This window comes from Salvelinus alpinus, chromosome 32 (assembly GCF_045679555.1).
Source record: "Salvelinus alpinus chromosome 32, SLU_Salpinus.1, whole genome shotgun sequence".
NCBI lineage: Eukaryota > Metazoa > Chordata > Actinopteri > Salmoniformes > Salmonidae > Salvelinus > Salvelinus alpinus.
The window spans coordinates 14,977,569-14,997,849 of record NC_092117.1 but is presented as its reverse complement, the minus strand read 5'-3'; the positions used below and the strand labels follow the sequence as shown (position 1 = coordinate 14,997,849).

The following is a 20,281-nucleotide window of genomic DNA, read 5'->3' as shown; positions in this document are numbered from 1 at the left end:
CTAAATGATTCCGCTGCTATCGTTCACTACATACTTTAGGTCTGAGACTGCAATCATTGAAGTTGTTTGTGGAGACGAGGGGCACTGTACATCAGCGATTGGATCGTCTCTAACCAATCAGAGTATCAAAGCCAATGATACATTTTTAAACCACCGCTTTACCCACGTATCTTAGCATTGGCCCAACCCATCGGTTTCTGGACCGATCAGACGGCCCCAAATGTGTTCACATTCGGTGAACGTTCAGGGAGGTACTCAGATCCAGACACATTGTGGAGAAGAAACTTACATCCATGGGCGTGGCGTAGCGTTTGGCCCGAAGCAAGGAGTCTGGGTAGCCAGGCAATGTTCTGTCAGCCAAGGAAGAGTCTAGGTTTCCTGAGGGGTCATGAACCCACACCACCCCTTCTCCAGATACAGCATGCTTCAACAGCTACAACAACAACAAGACCCTAAAAATAAAACGCACTAGAAACATATACAGTACCAGTCAAAAGTTTGGACACGCCTACTCATTCAAGGGTTTTTCTTTTTTTTTTACTATGTTCTACATTGTATAATAATAGTGAAGACATCAAAACTATGAAATAACACATATGGAATCATGAAGTAACCAAACAAAAGTGTTAAACAAATTTGAGATTCTTCAAAAGTAGCCACCCTTTGCACACTCTTGGCATTCTCTCAACCAGCTTCATGAGGTAGTCACCTGGAATGCATTTCAATTAACAGGTGTGCCCTGTTAAAAGTGAATGTGGAATTTCTTTCCTTCTTAATACGTTTGAGCCAATCAGTTGTATTGTGACAAGGTAAGAGTGGTATACAGAAGATGGTATTTTACCAAATAGGGCTAAGTCCATATTATGGCAAGAACAGCTCAAAAGAGCAAAGAGAAATGACAGTCCTTCATTACTTTAAAACATGAATGTCAGTCAATCCGGAAAATTGAGAAATTTGAACGTTTCAAGTGCAGTCGGAAAACCATCAAGCGCTACGAGGACCGCCACAGGAAAGGAAGACCCAGAGTTACCTCTGCTGCAGAGGATAAGTTCATTAGAGTTAACTGCACCTCAGATTGCAGCCCAAATAAATGCTTCACAGAGTTCAAGTAATAGACATCCCAACATCAACTGTTCAGAAGAGACTATGTGAATCAGGCCTACATGGTCAAATTGCTGCAAAGAAACCACTACTAAAAGGACATCAATAAGAAGCTACTTGCTTGGGCAAAGAAACATGAGCAATGGACATTAGACCGGTGGAAATCTGTCATTTGGTCTGATAAGTCCAAATTTTCGATTTTTGGTTCCAACCGCTGTGTCTTTGTGAGACTCAGAGTAGGTGAACGGATGATCTCCGCATGTGTGGTTCCTATCGTTAAGCATGGTGGTGGTGGTGGTGTGGGGATGCTTTGCTGGTGACACTGTCAGTGATTTATTTAGAATTCAAGGCACACTTAACTAGCATGGCCACCACAGCATTCTGCCGCGATGCGCCATCCCATCTGGTTTGCGCTTAGTGGGAATAGAATTTGTTTTCAACAGGACAATGACCCAAAGTACACCTCCAGGCTGTGTAAGGGCTATTTCAGCAAGAAGGACAGTGATTGATTGATTGCTTTCATACTCTTGCTTGTGCCTCTCATTTTTACCCGTTAACATTACAACTATGGAAATGTTTGTAATGACCTGTCAAAAACACCCCGGAACTTGGCTTTATTACATTATAGCAATGGAATACATTGTCTTTCCACTGAATGGACAAGAACACTAAAGCTTCATCTGCAACTTAACGCAGTAGGTGTCTCAACACTTACAGTTGAAGTCGAAAGTTTACATACACCTTAGCCAAATATATTTAAACTCAGTTTTTCACAATTCCTGACATTTAATCCTAGTAAAAATTCCCTGTTTTAGGTCAGTTAGGATCACGACTTTATTTTAAGAAGGTGAAATGTCAGAATAATAGTAGAGAGAATGATTTTTTTCAGCTTTTCACATTCCCAGTGGGTCAGAAGTTTACATATACTAATTGAGTGTTTGGTAGCATTGACATTAAATTGTTTAACTTGGGTCAAACGTTTCAGATAGCCTTCCACAAGCTTCCCACAATAAGTTGGGTGAGTTTTGGCCCATTTCTCCTGACAGAGCTGGTGTAACTGAGTCAGGTTTGTAGGCCTCCTTGCTCACACACGCTTTTTCAGTTCTGTCCACACATCTTCTATGGGATTGAGGTCAGGGCTTTGTGATGGCCACTCCAATACCTTGACTTTGTTGTCCTTAAGCCATTTTGCCGCAACTTTGGAAGTATGCTTGGGGTCATTGTCCATTTGGAAGAACAATCTGGCCTTAAAAGGCCATGTAATCTCCACCCGGCACAGCCAGAAGAGGACTGGCCACCCCTCAGAGCCTGGTTTCTTCCTAGGTTCCTGCCTTCCTAGGGAGTTTTTCCTAGCCACCCTGCTTCTAACATCTGCATTGCTTGCTGTTTGGAGTTTTAGACTGACTTTCTGTATAGCACTTTGTGACATCTGTAGATGTAAAAAGGGCATTATAAATACATTTGATTGATAGGTGAAAGAGCCAACCGTGTTGACTTTTAATCCGAGGGTATCCTGCTTTTGGCACACTTATTGAATTATGCAAGAGAACGTGACAACTGTAATTAATGAGGCAGTATAGACAGCGCAGGTAGGTTAGACAGAGCAAGTGTTTCGTGGTTGCAGCCCTATTCCACCCATTTATGTTAATTTTTATATATGCAAATACACCCATTGTATTTACGCAAAATCGATCCACATAAAAACAATTTATTTTAACCCAAAACGTCACAAAAATACCCGATACTAGGGTTGGGCAGCATCCAGATTTTCATGTCTCGGATGTAACCAAGAAGCTTGATCTTGACATCTAGCAAGTTAGCAAACCAAATGCATAGCTTGGAGCCCCGAGCTAGAAATAATTTATGACACATCTTAGGTTTCTTATAGTTATACTTAGTTATACGCAGTGGCGTAGCACGCACCCCCGCAGCCCACAGGGGTGCTTGCGGTATTGAATATCATAGCGTCCGTATTTCGAAATACCCCGGTATATCGCCCAAGCCTACCTGATACAATAATAAAATGTATATATGAATTCCCAACACAACGCCTGAACTCCATTGATTACTTGTCCTTGCCAGTCAAATGTTTTATATGCTGTAATTCAGTTAATTTCTGTCAAATTATAAAAATAAAATGTTTGGAGAATCTTCATCCATTGTCCAACTGTTGCATTTATTTGAATTTTTAAAACCTTAACAATTTCGATGACCGTTGCAAGAATAGTAATAGTGTAGGCTTAGTCCAAGAATAAAAATGTATTGTTACATCTGACAAATACATTTCAGATTTTGTTGTTGTTGAAAGAACGGAATTCGTGAGGCTAGGTATGCACTCTACACAATATAACAAAACAAGTTTTGGCAGGATATGACTCCTCTTTGTCAGGATGATGCAGAACATTTTTTATTGTTCTTCAAACAATTGAAGAAAACATTAGTGATGACCCTCTTCAGATTAGAAAATAAGCTGAGGCCCAGCACACCACCACTACACACCCAAGACAAAGCCCTGGCCCTCAGCTGACACTCCGTCCTCGTTTCCTCTCCTAACATAGCAGTGTATGGGGGCTACACCTTGGTTTTCATGGAGATGGGCATGTAGGACCAAAGGGCTCAATAGTAGGTATCAGACTTGGGTACTGCCTGAAACAGCCCTTAGCAGTGGTATTTTGGCCATATACCACAAACCCCTGAGGTACCTTATTGCCATTATAAACTGGTTACCAACATAAATAGAACAGTACACAAGTAGTTGACTCATACCGTGGTATGTTGTCTGATATACAGTGCCTTCAGAAAGTATTCCTTCCCCTGGACTTTTACCACATTTTGTTGTGTTACAGCCTGAATTCAAAATGGATTAACTATTTTTTCTCTCCCCCATCCACGCACGCACACACACAATACCCCATTACAAAAGAAACATATTTCAAATGAAATACAGATCAAATTTAATTTACACAAGAATTCACACCCTTGAGTCAATACATGTTAGAATAACCTTTGGCAGCAATTACAGCTGTGAGCATTTCTAGGTAAGTGTCTAAAAGCTTTGCACACCTGGATTGTACAATATTTGGCCATAATTTTTTTCAAAAATTCTTCAAGCTCTGTCAAATTGGTTGTTGATCATTGCTAGACAACCATTTATAGATTATCAAGCCGATTTAAGTTAAGTAAAAACTGAAACTTGGCCACTCAAACATTCACTGTCTTCTGGTAAGCAACTCCAATGTAGCTTTGGCCTTGTGTTTTTGGTTATTTTCCTGCTAAAAGTTGAATTCACCTTTCAGTGTCTGGTGGTAAGCAGACTGAACCGGGGTTTCCTCTAGAATTTTGCCTGTGTTTAGCACAACTTTCTTTTTTAATCCTAAAAACTCCCCAGTCATTAAAGATTACAAGCATACATATAACATGATGTAACCACCACCATGCTTGAAAATATGGAGCGTGGTACTCAGTAATCGGTTGTATTGGATTTGGCCCAAACCGAACACTTTGCATTCTGGACAATAAGACATTTTCTTTGCCAAACTTTTTTCTGCATTATTTAGTGCCTTGTTGCAAACAGGATGCATGTTTTAAAATATTTTTGTTCTGTCAGGCTTCCTTTTCACTCTGTCAATTAGGTTAGTATTGTGGAGTAACTACAACGTTGTTGATCCATCCTCAGTTCTCTCCCATCACAGCCATTCAACTCTGTTTTAAGTCACCATTGGCCCCACGGTGAAGTCCCTGAACGGTTTCCTTCCTCTCCGGCAACTGAGTTAGGAAGGATGCCTGTATATTTGTAGTGACTGGGTGTATTGATACACCACCCAAAGTTTAATTAATAACTTGACCATGCTCAAAGGGATATTCAATGTCTGCTTTTTTATTTTACCCATTTCCAATACATTCTGAGGCATTGGAAAACCTCTTTTGGGTTAAATCTGTGTTTGAAACTCACTGCTCGACTAAAGGACCTTACAGATAATTGTATGTGTGGGGTACAGAGATAAGGTAGTCATTCAAAAATCATGGTACACTATTATTGCACACAGAGTGAGTCCATGCAAGTACTTATGTGACTTGTTAAGCACATTTTTACTCCTGAATGTATTTAGGTTTGCCATAACAAAGGGTTTGAATACTTATTGACTCAAGACATTTCAGCTTTTCATTTTTTATTAATTTGTATACATTTATTTTATTTGTTTCTCACTTTGTCACTGGCCTACACACAATACCACAATGTCAAAAAAAAAAACTATATTTAATACATTTTAAATGTAGGCTGTAACAACAAAATGTGGAAAAAGTCAAGGGGTGTGAATACTTTCTGAAGGCACTGAACACAAGGCTGGAATGCAGTTTCAGCTAATCCGCATCCAGGACCCAAACTGACAGGTTTTATTACCATTTACGGCATTTCAGTGATATGACTCCAAATATTGATTTGTAAAAACAAAAACAATTCGTTACTGTACCTAGCGCTAGTCGGGCAGTATCTGCAACACAAAGTGAGCCAACATGTTTTCAGTACTTTTATTTCCCCGACTGATAAAAACTTTTTTTCTCACGCTCTCTCGTCTCTGCAGCAGACACAGTGAGCAATATGTTTGGAACATCAAATCGCAATAAAATCATAGTAACGAACCGCAATACATATCGTATCGGCACCTAAGTATCATGATAATATCGTATCGTGAGGTCCCTGGCAATTCCCAGCCGTAGTATTTCAATTACTTTCAAAGACATTTGGAAGTAAGTATTTAAATATTTTTTATTTGAAAAGAAAAGTCGTTGAATATTGGAATAAATTTGGAAATACACTTGGAAAGTATTTGAAAATACGAAGACGCAAATACACTCCCATGCATTTAACCCAATTATTTTAAAATAGTATTTGAAATAAGAATTTGAAAATCCTTTCAAATAGTAGGCTATTTACTGGAAATTATTTTGAAAACACTTTCAAATACTTCCAATAGAAATAGTTGAGTCGGGTTTGGGACACATTATTTGAAAATACTCAAATACACAGAAAATAAGTAGGGTATTTCAATAACAAATACACATGTATTTGAACCCAGGTCTGGTAGGTATTGTATTGCCACCACAGCTATACCATCCACACTGCCATCTTCTCACCTCATGAAATCACCCACCACAAGAGCAGTGTTAGCAACTGTTTTAGTTTGAGTTATAGGAACCTATAACATAAAAACTAAACAGAAATCATATTGCTCTACAATAAATATTTATCCAGGCTAGTTGAATTGAGTTACTGGTGTTATTGTGTTACAAATAGTGGGAAAATTAAGGTATGTTTCTATTGGCTTGAGCCCAAGGCAGTTGTGTGAATTCTATGGCATTAGATGCTAGGCTTGAGCTTTTCATGCTCGACAAACAGGGAAAACCCCATGGAGGGAGCAGACCCAGGTGATTTACATCTCTCTATTAACACTTGCTCCCCAGTCCCCACCTGTCCCTTGGAGGCTACAAATAGGAAGGATAGAGGGAGAGAGGGATAGAGAGAAAGAGTAGGAGGATGGCAGTAACAGCAGCGAGTGGGCAATAAGAGGGTTCAGCCACTGCCAGTTACACAGTGACTAACTCCTGACTGACCAATCGGGAGAGAGCGGGACAGGGGGGCACACTCAAACAGCTGTTCCATCAGAACGGTGTAAAAGTGATGGACTGCTGCTCACACACATGCCCATTAATTAGTATGTGGTTATGGAAGAAAGATCAGAGCCAACAGATGCATAGGGCCTAACCAAAACCCTAACCTTTAACATGCCCTACATTTTGAGCAATGGAGATGGAGAGATATGGGCTAGCCTTCAAGGGGGGAAATTTCAGTAAAATCTATTTTACTGATCTTACTTTTTGGGGGATTTGACTGACTTTAGATGGGAGGGTTTTGAGGTTTGGCAGCTCTTTTGTGCAAGATCAGCAGCAATATGTAGATTCATAAAATGTGGGTTTGTATTGCTAAACCACAATCCCCAGCTCTGAAGTAAATGACCTGCACAAGACAAAGCCCTCTATACAGTCCACAGCTGACTCCACTCAGCCCTTCCCCCACCACTCCTTAAACCCAAACAAACATGCCTGACCGCACACACACCCTCCCCCAAACTCCCCTAGATGAGACTTCTAATAAATAGGTTCTCCCACACCGGTTCCTCACTTGCTTGTACAACTCACACGGGTTGGCGCTCTGCTTGTCTCTTCCCAGCTGCCCTCCCATAGGCCGACTCAGAGCTTTCAGCCGAGTGAGCTACTCCAGCACCCCCCCCACCCCACACACACACACACGGGAACCCAGTGTACAACTCTACAAGAACAGCCAGGCTGGCCAGCCTTACAAATAATAATATATTTATTTCATATAGCGCTTTTCATTAGAGAGAATCTTAAAGACGCTGTAAAAACAAACAAAATGTACAGATCTGGCAGGTCTTGGGCGATGGTCTTCCACGGCTTCAGATGATAGTTTTGTTCAGCCATGCAGTTCAGAAATCTATGACTGATTAGGTCCATTCAATATGTTAGGCCGTTCAGGTCTTTACATGACAAAATTAACAGGTCAAATAACAAAATGTGGTTTTCATGCGCAAGCCAAGCACTGCCAATGCAGTCAGTAGCACTGTCAAAGCTGTAAAAAAATAAAACAAACATAGACAAACAAGCACACAGAAATCAAATCCCAAATATAACAGGTTATATATAACAGGTATTTTTTGTGTAAGTAAGAAAATATTTGCAAAAAAATAAACAAACTAACAATTACAAGGCTATATACAGGGGGAACTGGTATCGAGTCAATGTGCTGGGGTACAGGTTAGTCGAGGTAATTGAGGTAATATGTACATGTAAGCAGGGGTAAAGTGACTATGCATAGATAATTAACAGCAGCGTTTAAAAAAAAGGTCAATGCAAATAGTCCAGGTAGCCATTTGATTAACTGTTTAGCACTCTTATGGCTTGGGGTAGAAGCTGGAGGCTTTTGGACCTAGACTTGGTACCGCTTGCCGTGTGGTAGCAGAGAGAACAGTCTATGACCTGGGTCGCTGGAGTCTGACAATTTTTAGGGCCTTCCTCTGACACCGCCTGGTATAGAGGTCCTGGATGGCAGGAAGCTTAGCCCCAGTGATGTACTGGGGCGTAAGCACTACCCTCTGTAGCGCCTTGCGGTCGGATGCCGAGCGGATCCCTTACCAAGCGGTGATGCAACCAGTCAGGATGCTCTCGATGGTGCAGCTGTATAACATTTGAGGCCAGTATTGATTTGTTTGCAATACCGCGTTGGTAATAAGCAATAATTTGTTCGGTTAAATGGGAAAACGACTGCGTAAGCATTTGAAATAAGAGCAGGATCTAAAATGTTAGCTAGGTAATCCAACATTTTCCCTGTCATGCAGCCCAATCAGGAGAGAAATTATCGTGGGCCTGCTGCTGCTGCCAGCCAGCCACAGCCCAATCAGTTGCACCTGATTCATCCTCACAGCCCAAGCAGTTGCACCTGATTCATCCTCTCAGCCCAAGCAGTTGCACCTGATTCCTCCTCACAGCCCAAGCAGTTGCACCTGATTCCTCCTCACAGCCCAATCAGTTGCACCTGATTCATCCTCACTGCCCAATCAGTTGCACCTGATTCATCCTCTCAGCCCAAGCAGTTGCACCTGATTCATCCTCACAACCCAAGCAGTTGCACCTGATTCATCCTCACAGCCCAAGCAGTTGCACCTGATTCATCCTCACAGCCCAAGCAGTTGTACCTGATTCATCCTCACAGCCCAAGCAGTTGCACCTGATTCATCCTCACAGCCCAAGCAGTTGCACCTGATTCATCCTCACAGCCCAAGCTGTTGCACCTGATTCATCCTCACAGCCCAAGCAGTTGCACCTGATTCATCCTCACAGCCCAATCAGTTGCACCTGATTCATCCTCACAGCCCAAGCTGTTGCACCTGATTCATCCTCACAGCCCAAGCAGTTGCACCTGATTCATCCTCACAGCCCAAGCAGTTGCACCTGATTCATCCTCACAGCCCAAGCAGTTGCACCTGATTCATCCTCACAGCCCAAGCAGTTGCACCTGATTCATCCTTGTCAAAATACAGAATAATAATCAAGCAATTTGTCAACCTCTATGACAGTTTGGAGACTGGAGGTAGGCGTCTCCCTAATACGTTGACTTTTGTTTGAAGTATGACAAAGTCACTCACAAATAGCTTTGTTACAGATGCTTTTAGCAACTTCTGGGGAAGCTAGCACCAATGCAACCAGCCTAAAAACAATGATCAGAAATTGCAGTCATTCTCAATATTTAGGAATCCATGTGACTATTAGGAAGCAACTTGTTCTCCTATTGAAATCAAACTTCAGTTCATGGAAATAAGACAACGAACTAAACAAGATATCCAGCTACATAGCCCTGTTGCCCCCCAAAAACTAGCAAATCATTGTGATATATGAAATATGAATGATAGTGTTACCACTACGTAAAGAAAAAATGTATGTATGTGACGTGCAGTCATATCCAAATCCTAATTAGTCAATAGTCTTATTTGACGCATCAAATAGTGTTATTAGAAGCATCAAATAGTATTATTTGACACGTGAAAATAACGAGACGTCTACTGACTCAAATGGTGTTCGATACTCCAATGCCACTATCCTCAATGAAACCAAAGTTACACCTAGCCTTTACAACATTATCTGCTTTGGTAGAGAAAGTATAAAATCAATAATAAGCTATGGGGATAATGTAGACCTGAGGTTGATGGGGGGGGGGGGGGGGGGGGGGTGAGAAACAAGTGACATGATGCAAGTATTATGGAAACTATTCTGCTAAAAGAAATAAGGGGTTATCACATCAATGACATCACAGCCAATACATTAAATGAGAAATCAATGACATTGTCAGCCAGCACCTACTCTCCTATTTGCATAGTGTCCCATAGAGATGCGTTCAGAGGCCTTTGAGGACTCTTCTGAGATTAAGAAGCTGAGCAATATGGACTGTTGTGCAGTGTCAACAAATAGGCTTAATTCCGAGAGAACAAGCTTGCTAGGCCTATATGCTGGGGGAAATGTAACATTTACTTAGTTGATAGACCAAATGCGCAAATGACGTGGACAGGACAATCAACCTAAAATTAGGACATAATTAATTATTTTAAACTAGGCTACACTGGTCAAAGCTGTTTAAGGCCTACAGCGCTACTGAAATTTACAATTAGTGAAGATAATGTGCAGGCCTAGCAATTTTCTAAAAGCAGGCTAATGTATGAGTGTATTGTAAAATATTTACAGAAAAACACTGACTTCAATGACGAACAACAAATTCAGGTTCAAGACAAGCCTTCAGATGGTTTGGATCCATCATCATAGGCCCTTTAGGTAATGAGATAAGGGAGAACCCATGCTGGCCACTACACAATGTTATTTGGCAACAAGCATCAAGTTGTTTTAAGTGGTAAAAGGTCAATATGGGAATGAGGACAAAAAGTGTAATAAGAGGATGTGAGTACAAATAATACAATGGAAGGTGAAGTGCGTGTTTACCTTTAATCTTCACTGTAGGAGAATTTGGTCCAGCAGACTGTTTTCTCCATCCCCTCCAGTTCTGACACAGACTCTCAGCCTCTGATATGAAGGAGCAGAGCGAGTCCTCCTCGAACCGGTCAGAATCTTCGAAGGAGAACCTCTCTCCGTCTTCCCACTCGGCGAACATTAGTTCCATTACATCCACTGTAGGATATACAACTCTGGATTCAAGTGGACTGTACAATAGCCAAGGCCTTCCGTCAAAGGCAGGGGGGAAAAAACGGGTGAGAGCTGCCCACCACTGAAAGAGAGCAGAAGCAATGAACACTTCCACAAGTCTCCAGTAAAAGTTGGGGGAGGGGTGAGCGCAACAACCAAAACACTGCTGAGAGCTCACTGTAGTCTTGCAGGCGAACTACACAGTAAAACAATAATATCCATTATCAATGGTAGGGGGGAAAAAATACTTCCTTCACAAATTGTACCAAATTAGTACTCAGTATTTGGAAAATAGAGGCAAAACTTGGGAACACAATGACTTAACTTTATTACCAAGGGCCATGCCATTTAGGGCAATAACTTCTGAGACACCTTATATCCATGTCGTTTGAGAAAGTTGATCCCAGTTCGGTAACAATTTAGTTTTTGTCCCCTATCACTCCCCAGTTTCGAGTTGGACTGTTTCTGCTTGACTGTCTAAATTGAGTAGTGCTTCGAGGGAGACGACCCCCACTCACAAGTCACACACACACAGGCATTTTTATAGGGTTCCAGCTATCTAACTACTTTAAATTAAACACTTTTAATGAAACAATTACCTAAGATTAACCCAACTGGTAAACAGAAATATTGACGTCAGTTACTGTACTTAAAATTAAATATACACAAACTTAACTTGTTTTCTTCCATTTCCTACCTCCCCTTCTTGACGAATCAGCTGTGCTACATACACTACCCGTCTCGAGACAGCCGTACAAAATGTTCCAAACACTTGCAAGGCCTTTTAATTTAAAATAAAACAACGTTGATAAGTATAATCTAGCTAACGTATGTAATTCTTTCTTTGACAGAGATTCACTACTCAAGCTTGAAGATCTGCTAGCTAGCTACTAGCTTAGCTGGCTAATGTTAGCTAACTAGCCAGCTAGCTAGCTAAGCTAACACTGCCTGGTCAATCAGACTCAGTAGCTTGCTAAAATAACTAACTAGCTTAAAAATAAGACTCGATTGTCATCATTCGCAAACGTTGTAAGATGTAGAATTTAAGGGAAACCTTGAAAGAATAATCGTTTTACGAACCCATTATCTATCTGGCAGGATACCGTTGGTCATAATCCGAGTCTCAAAGCCCCACTACTAGTACAGTACACACCACCCGCTTCAACAAGGGCTTTGGTGTTTGTTAACATTGACACCTTTGAAGAACTACACAACCGTCAAACTTGACCGACTACTTACTGTTTTCGATCAACTGTCTCCGGTAATGGTGCACGGTCAGTTTTATATTTGTTCGATTGCAAACCTACGCTATTAGCTAACACCTTGACTCGAATCTCTTTTCCCTTTGCTTTGTATTTTGAAAAAAGCTGGCTCGCTCGAGCCCGCCACTGCACTGGTTCCCAATGACTCCTAGTCCGGAAACTGTAGAAAAGCCCCTTTCATTTTCCCCGACCGACACCGGTAGTCCTACCGTCCCCAGGTTGTGTCTTTGAGGCTTCTAACAACACCGGCGTCCCTCAAAATTGTCTCAACAATCCCCCATCTCTTCCACTCTCTCTTGTCGGGAAGATGGCTCTTCTTTTTCTTCTTCTTCTACTACAATGGTATAATGGTGTTCGAACAATTTACTCTTCATGCCGCCATCTACTGTGCGGGATGGAAACAGGATTCCCAAAAAAACGGAACCGATGTGGGGGATATATCCATCATACAAACTACCTAAAATAAATAAAATAAACAAAATCAAACTACACTACATAACCAAAAGTATGTGGACACCTGCTCGTCGAACATCTCATTCCAAAATCATGGTCGTTAATATGGAGTTGGTCCCCCCCATTGCTGCTATAACAGCCTCCACCCTTCTGGGAAGGCTTTCCACTAGATGTCAGAACATTGCTGTGGGGACTTGCTTCCATTCAGCCACAAAAGCATTAGTGAGGTTGGGCACTGATGTTGGGCGATTAGGCCTGGCTCGCAGTCGGCGTTCCAATTCGTCCCAAAGGTGTTCGATGGGGTTGAGGTCAGGGTTCTGAGCAGGCCTGTCAAGTTCTTCCACACCGATCTCGACAAACCATTTCTGTATGGACCTTGCTTTGTTGACAGGGGCATTGTCATGCTGAAACAGGAAAGGGCCTTCCCCAAACTGTTGCCACAAAGTTGGAAGAACAGAATCGTCTAGAATGTCATTATATGCTGTAGCTGTAAGATTTTCCTTCACTGGAACTAAGGGGCCTAGTCCGAACCATGAAAAACAGCCCCACACCATTATTCCTCCTCAACCAATCTTTACAGTTGGCACTATGTATTGGGGCAAGTAGCGTTCTCCTGGCAGCCGCCAAACCCAGATTCGTCCGTTGGACTACCAGACGGTGAAGCATGATTCATCACGCTAGAGAACGCGTTTCCACTGCTCCAGAGTCCAATGGCTTTACACAACTCCAGGCGACGCTTGGCATTGCGTATGGTGATCTTAGGCTTGTGTCCGGCTGCTCCGCCATGGAAACCCCTTTCATGAAGTTCCAGACAAACAGTTCTTGTGCTGATGTTGCTTCCAGAGGCAGTTTGGAACTTGGTAGTGAGTGTTGCAACCAAGGAAAGACGATTATTACTCGCTACAGCACTCAGCGGTTACGTTCTGTGAGCTTGTGTGGCCTACCACTTCGTGGCTGAGATGTTGCTGCTCCTAGATGTTTCCACTTCACAATAACAGAACTTACAGTTGACCGGGGGAGCTCTAGCAGGGCAAAATTTGACGAACTAACTTGTTGGAAAGCTGCATCCTATGACGATGCCAGGTTGAAAGTCACTGAGCTCCTCAGTAAGGGTAAAATCAAATAAAATGTTATTGGTCACATACACATGGTTAACAGGTGCGACTGTAGCGAAATGCTTGTGCTTCTAGTTCCGACAGTGCAGTAATATCTAACATGTAATCTAACAATTCCGCAACAACTACCTAATACACACAAATCTAAAGGGATGGAATAAGAATATGTACATGTAAATATATGGATGAGTGATGTCCGAGCAGCATAGGCAAGGTGCAATAAATGGTATAAGGTACAGTATATACGTATATATAAGATGAGTAATGTAAGATATGTTAACATTATTAAAGTGGCATTGTTTAATGTGACTAGTGATCCAGTTATTAAAGTGGCCAGTGATATGAGTCTCCATGTAGGCAGCAGCCTCTCTGAGTTAGTGATGGCTGTTTAGCAGTCTGATGGCCTTGAGATAGAAGCTGTTTTTCAGTCTCTCGGTCCCAGCTTTGATGCACCTGTACTAACCTCGTCTTCTGGATGGTAGCGGGGTGAACAGGCAGGTGGTTGTTGTCCTTGATTATCTTTTTGGCGTTCCTGTGACATCGGGTGCTGTAAGTGTCTTGGAGGGCAGGTAGTTTGCAACCCGGTGATGCGTTGTGCAGACCACATCACCCCCTGGAGAGCCTTGCGGTAGAGGGCGGTGCAGTTGCCGTACCAGGTGGTGATACAGCCCGACAGGATGCTCTCGATTGTGCATCTGTAAAAGTTTGTCACGGTTATAGGTGACAAGCAACATTTCTTCAGCCTCCTAAGGTTGAAGAGGCGCGGTTGCACCTTCTTCACCACACTCTCTGTGTGGGTGGACCATTTCAGTTAGTCTGTGATGTGTACGCTGAGGAACGTAAAACTTTCCACCTTCTCCACTACTGTCCCGTCGATGTGGATAGGTGGGTGCTCCCTCTGTTGTTTCCTGAAGTCCATGATCATCTCCTTTGTTTTGTTGACGTTGAGTGAGAGGTTGTTTTCCTGACACAACACTCAGAGTGCCCTCACCTCCTCCGTGTATGCTGTCTCGTCGTTGTTGGTAATCAAGCCCACTACTGTTGTGTTGTCTGCAAACTTGATGATTGAGTTGGAGGCATGCCAATGTTTGTCTATGGAGATTGCATGGCTGTGTGCTCGATTTTATGCACCTGTCAGCAATCGGTGTGGCTGAAATAGCCGAATCCACTCATTTGAAGAGGTGTCCACATATATTTGTATATATAGATAATAAAACAGATCTGAGCCCTACACAGGCTCAAGGGGAGCCTGGGAGGGTGGGCCATCTTCCGGCGCAGTGCCCCTTGCAAGTCTTCCAATGTACACTCCGGAAGTCCCAAAAAAAATCCCTCTTCCCCTTCCTTTTAATGTGAAAATTATGTGGATATATATAAGCAACATCTCAAGACATCAGTCAGGAAGTTAAAGCTTGGTCGCAAATGGGTCTTCCAACTGGACAATGACCCCAAGCATACTTCCAAAGTTGTGGCAAAATGGCTTAAGGACAACAAAGTCAAGGTATTGGAGTGGCCATCACAAAGCCCTGATCTCAATCCTATAGAAAATTTGTGGACAGAACTGAAAAAGCGTGTGCGAGCATGGAGGCCTATAAACCTGACTCAGTTACACCAGCTCTGCCAGGAGGAATGGGCCAAAATTCACCCAACTATTGTGGGACGCTTGTGGAGGGCTATCTGAAACGTTTGACCCAAGTTAAACAATTTAAAGGCAATTCTACCAAATACTAATTGAGTGTATGTAAACTTCTGACCGGCTGGGAATGTGATGAAAGAAATAAAAGCTGAAATAAACAATTCTCTCTGCTATTATTCTGACATTTCACATTCTTAAAATAAAGTGGTGATCCTAACTGACCTAAGCCAGGGCATTTTTACTAGGATTAAATGTCAGGAATTGTGAAAAACTGAGTTTAAATGTATTTGGCTAAGGTGTATGTAAACTTCCGATTTCAACTGTACATTTATAACTGTCATTGACTTGTCAGTTTCCTTACATTTTTCATCATTCCATTACATCATTACTTTACCTTTCTTTCCTCTGCCGTGTTCATGTGTTTGTTCCTGAGGATCGCTAGCAATAGGGAATCATATAAGGCTAACGTATTACAAGTTGTGAAATAATTTGGAACATGTAGCCTATTTGAGTCATTTTGTAATGCAGACATAGCAGTTTAAACCTGGAGGCTGGTGCACAGTTCACGACAACTGGACCATTGTCATCACAGTTCCATGATTAGTGAGGATTATTAGGGTAGATTTTTAGGACTACTATTCAATCCATTGTACACTATTTCATGGATTGGACAATTGAATATGACAACTTTCAGGATGAATCAAAGCACTATTTTTGATTCACCAATATATTTTGTGCATAAAGACTCTCCAAACCTGTTTTTTTTATTATTCATAAAAATACTTTCCTAACCCTAAATAATATAGAAGATCAGAGTATCTTTAAATCTATAAATTGGTGCTGAAAAGGAGATGAATATGAGTGTATTTACATGGCTTTCTTTCATTGATCCCTAATTTTCTTAAGTGTTCTCACCATTTAGTTAGTCTGTTGAGAAAATTCAAATTAAAGGTACACCAAATTTAAAGTGATGGCTTTAGATAAATGTACTGAAAACCCTATTGAGTAAAACGCCAAAATAAAATATGTTGGCCAGCTAGTGGGAGGGTTTCCAGAGGTTGAATTACATTCAATCAGCGTGCACAAGAGAACCACGCCTGCAAAGGCCTTTACACACCTGCATAAAATAAGTCTAAATACCAACTATTGAGAAGTGTTTTTATTTATTTATTTTATTTTATTTATTTCACCTTTATTTAACCAGGTAGGCAAATTGAGAACACGTTCTCATTTACAATTGCGACCTGGCCAAGATAAAGCAAAGCAGTTCGACACATACAACAACACATAGTTACACATGGAGTAAAACAAACATACAGTCAATAATACAGTGAAAAATAAGTCTATATACAATGTGAGCAAGTAAAGTGAGATAAGGGAGGTGAAGGCAAACAAAATATATAAAATATATATATAAATAAATAAAAATATAAAAAAGGCCATGGTGGCGAAGTAAGTACAATATAGCAAGTAAAAAATAAAAACACTGGAATGGTTGGTTTGCAGTGGAAGAAAGTGTAAAGTAGAGATAGAAATAATGGGGTGCAAAGGAGCAAAATAAATAAATAAATACAGTAGGTAAAGAGGTAGTTGTTTGGGCTAAATTATAGATGGGCTATGTACAGGTGCAGTAATCTATGAGCTGCTCTGACAGCTGGTGCTTAAAGCTAGTGAGGGAGATAAGTGTTTCCAGTTTCAGAGATTTTTGTAGTTCGTTCCAGTCATTGGCAGCAGAGAACTGGAAGGAGAGGCGGCCAAAGGAAGAATTGGTTTTGGGGGTGACCAGAGAGATATACCTGCTGGAGCGCGTGCTACAGGTAGGTGCTGCTATGGTGACCAGCGAGCTGAGATAAGGGGGGACTTTATCTAGCAGGGTCTTGTAGATGACCTGGAGCCAGTGGGTTTGGCGACGAGTATGAAGCGAGGGCCAGCCAACGAGAGTGTACAGGTCGCAGTGGTGGGTAGTATATGGGGCTTTGGTGACAAAACGGATGGCACTGTGATAGACTGCATCCAATTTATTGAGTAGGGTTTTGGAGGCTATTTTGTAAATGACATCACCGAAGTCGAGGATTGGTAGGATGGTCAGTTTTACAAGGGTATGTTTGGCAGCATGAGTGAAGGATGCTTTGTTGCGGAATAGGAAGCCAATTCTAGATTTAACTTTGGATTGGAGATGTTTGATGTGAGTCTGGAAGGAGAGTTTACAGTCTAACCAGACACCTAGGTATTTGTAGTTGTCCACATATTCTAAGTCAGAGCCGTCCAGAGTAGTGATGTTGGACAGGCGGGCAGGTGCAGGCAGCGATCGGTTGAAGAGCATGCATTTAGTTTTACTTGTATTTAAGAGCAATTGGAGGCCACGGAAGGAGAGTTGTACGGCATTGAAGCTCGCCTGGAGGGTTGTTAACACAGTGTCAAAAGAAGGGCCAGAAGTATACAGAATAGTGTCGTCTGCGTAGAGGTGGATCAGAGAATCACCAGCAGCAAGAGCGACATCATTGATGTATACAGAGAAGAGAGTCGGTCCAAGAATTGAACCCTGTGGCACCCCCATAGAGACTGCCAGAGGCCCGGACAACAGACCCTCCGATTTGACACACTGAACTCGATCAGAGAAGTAGTTGGTGAACCAGGCGAGGCAATCATTAGAGAAACCAAGGCTGTCGAGTCTGCCGATGAGGATGTGGTGATTGACAGAGTCAAAAGCCTTGGCCAGGTCAATGAATACGGCTGCACAGTACTGTTTCCTATCGATGGCGGTTAAGATATCGTTTATGACCTTGAGCGTGGCTGAGGTGCACCCATGACCAGCTCTGAAACCAGATTGCATAGCGGAGAAGGTATGGTGGGATTCGAAATGGTCGGTAATCTGTTTGTTGACTTGGCTTTCGAAGACCTTAGAAAGGCAAGGTAGGATAGATATAGGTCTGTAGCTGTTAGGGTCAAGAGTGTCCCCCCCTTTGAAGAGGGGGATAACCGCAGCTGCTTTCCAATCTTTGGGAATCTCAGACGACACGAAAGAGAGGTTGAAAAGGCTAGTAATAGGGGTGGCAACAATTTCAGCAGATAGTTTTAGAAAGAAAGGGTCCAGATTATCTAGCCCGGCTGATTTGTAAGGGTCCAGATTTTGCAGCTCTTTCAGAACATCAGCTGACTGTATTTGGGAGAAAGAGAAATGGGGAAGGCTTGGGCGAGTAGCAGAGGGGAGGGCAGTGCTGTTGACCGGGGTAGGGGTAGCCAGGTGGAAAGCATGGCCAGCCGTAGAAAAATGCTTATTGAAATTCTCAATTATAGTGGATTTGTCGGTGGTGACAGTGTTTCCTATCTTCAGTGCAGTTGGAAGCTGGGAGGAGGTGTTCTTATTCTCCATGGACTTTACAGTGTCCCAGAACTTTTTTGAATTTGTGTTGCAGGAAGCAAATTTCTGCTTGAAAAAGCTAGCCTTGGCTTTTCTAACTGCCTGTGTATATTGGTTTCTAGCTTCCCTGAAAAGTTGCATATCACGGGGGCAGTTCGATGCTAATGCAGAACGCCATAGGATGTTTTTCTGTTGGTTAAGGGCAGTCAGGTCAGGAGAGAACCAAGGGCTATATCTGTTCCTGGTTCTAAATTTCTTGAATGGGGCATGCTTATTCAAGATGGTGAGGAAGGCATTTTTTTTAAATATCCAGGCATCCTCTACTGACGGGATGAGATCAATATCCTTCCAGGATACCTCGGCCAGGTCGATTAGAAAGGCCTGCTCGCTGAAGTGTTTCAGGGAGCGTTTGACAGTGATGAGTGGAGGTCGTTTGACCGCTGACCCATTACGGATGCAGGCAATGAGGCAGTGATCGCTGAGATCTTGTTTGAAAACAGCAGAGGTGTATTTGGAGGGCAAGTTGGTTAGGATGATATCTATGAGGGTACCAGTGTTTACGGAATTGGGGTGGTACCTGGTAGGTTCATTGATAATTTGTGTGAGATTGAGGGCATCAAGCTTAGATTGTAGGATGGCTGGGGTGTTAAGCATGTTCCAATTTAGGTCGCCTAGCAGCACGAGCTCTGAAGATAGATGGGGGGCAATCAGTTCACATATGGTGTCCAGAGCACAGCTGGGGACAGAGGGTGGTCTATAGCAGGCGGCAACGGTGAGAGACTTGTTTTTAGAGAGGTGGATTTTTAAAAGTAGAAGTTCAAATTGTTTGGGAACAGACCTGGATAGTAAAACAGAACTCTGCAGCCAATCTTTGCAGTAGATTGCAACACCGCCCCCTTTGGCCGTTCTATCTTGTCTGAAAATCTTGTAGTTGGGGATGAAAATGTCAGAATTTTTGGTGGTCTTTCTAAGCCAGGATTCAGACACGGCTAAAACATCCGGGTTGGCAGAGTGTGCTAAAGCAGTGAACAAAACAAACTTAGGGAGGAGGCTTCTAATGTTAACATGCATGAAACCAAGGCTATTATGGTTACAGAAGTCATCAAAAGAGAGCGCCTGAGGAATAGGAGTGGAGCTAGGTACTGCAGGGCCTGGATTCACCTCTACATCACCAGAGGAACAGAGTAGGATAAGGGTACGGCTAAAAGCTATGAGAATTGGTCGTCTAGAACGTCTAGAACAGAGAGTAAAAGGACGTTTCTGGGGGCGATAAAATAGCTTCAAGGAATAATGTACAGACAAAGGTATGGTAGGATGTGAATACAGTGGAGGTAAACCTAGGTATTGAGTGATGATGAGAGAGATATTGTCTCTAGAAACATCATTGAAACCAGGTGATGTCATCGCATATGTGGGTGGTGGAACTGAAAGTTTGGATATGGTATAGTGAGCAGGGCTAGAGGCTTTACAGTGAAATAAGCCAGTAAACACTAACCAGAACAGCAATAGACAAGGCATATTTACATTAAGGAGAGGCATGCTTAATCGAGTGATCAATAAGGGTCCAGTGAGTAGAGGTTGGTTGGGGTCA

The 20,281-nt window shown here is 42.3% G+C and overlaps 1 protein-coding gene across 14 annotated transcripts in view; it reads right to left on the bottom strand.

Moving 5' to 3' along the window:
- Positions 1–12,446, bottom strand: part of LOC139562632 (zinc finger SWIM domain-containing protein 8-like) — a 33,431-nt gene extending 20,985 nt beyond the window's left edge. For 12 of the 14 annotated variants that reach the window (XM_071380452.1, XM_071380457.1, XM_071380461.1 and 9 more), the window contains exon 1: positions 10,666–12,446. In XM_071380452.1, coding sequence (XP_071236553.1) covers positions 10,666–10,843 — 178 coding nt within the window. In that variant the 5' untranslated portion in view covers positions 10,844–12,446. The remainder of the gene's footprint in view (positions 1–10,665) is intronic. The other 2 variants (XM_071380450.1, XM_071380449.1) reach the window with 2 other exon arrangements.
- Positions 12,447–20,281: the final 7,835 nt, after the last annotated feature.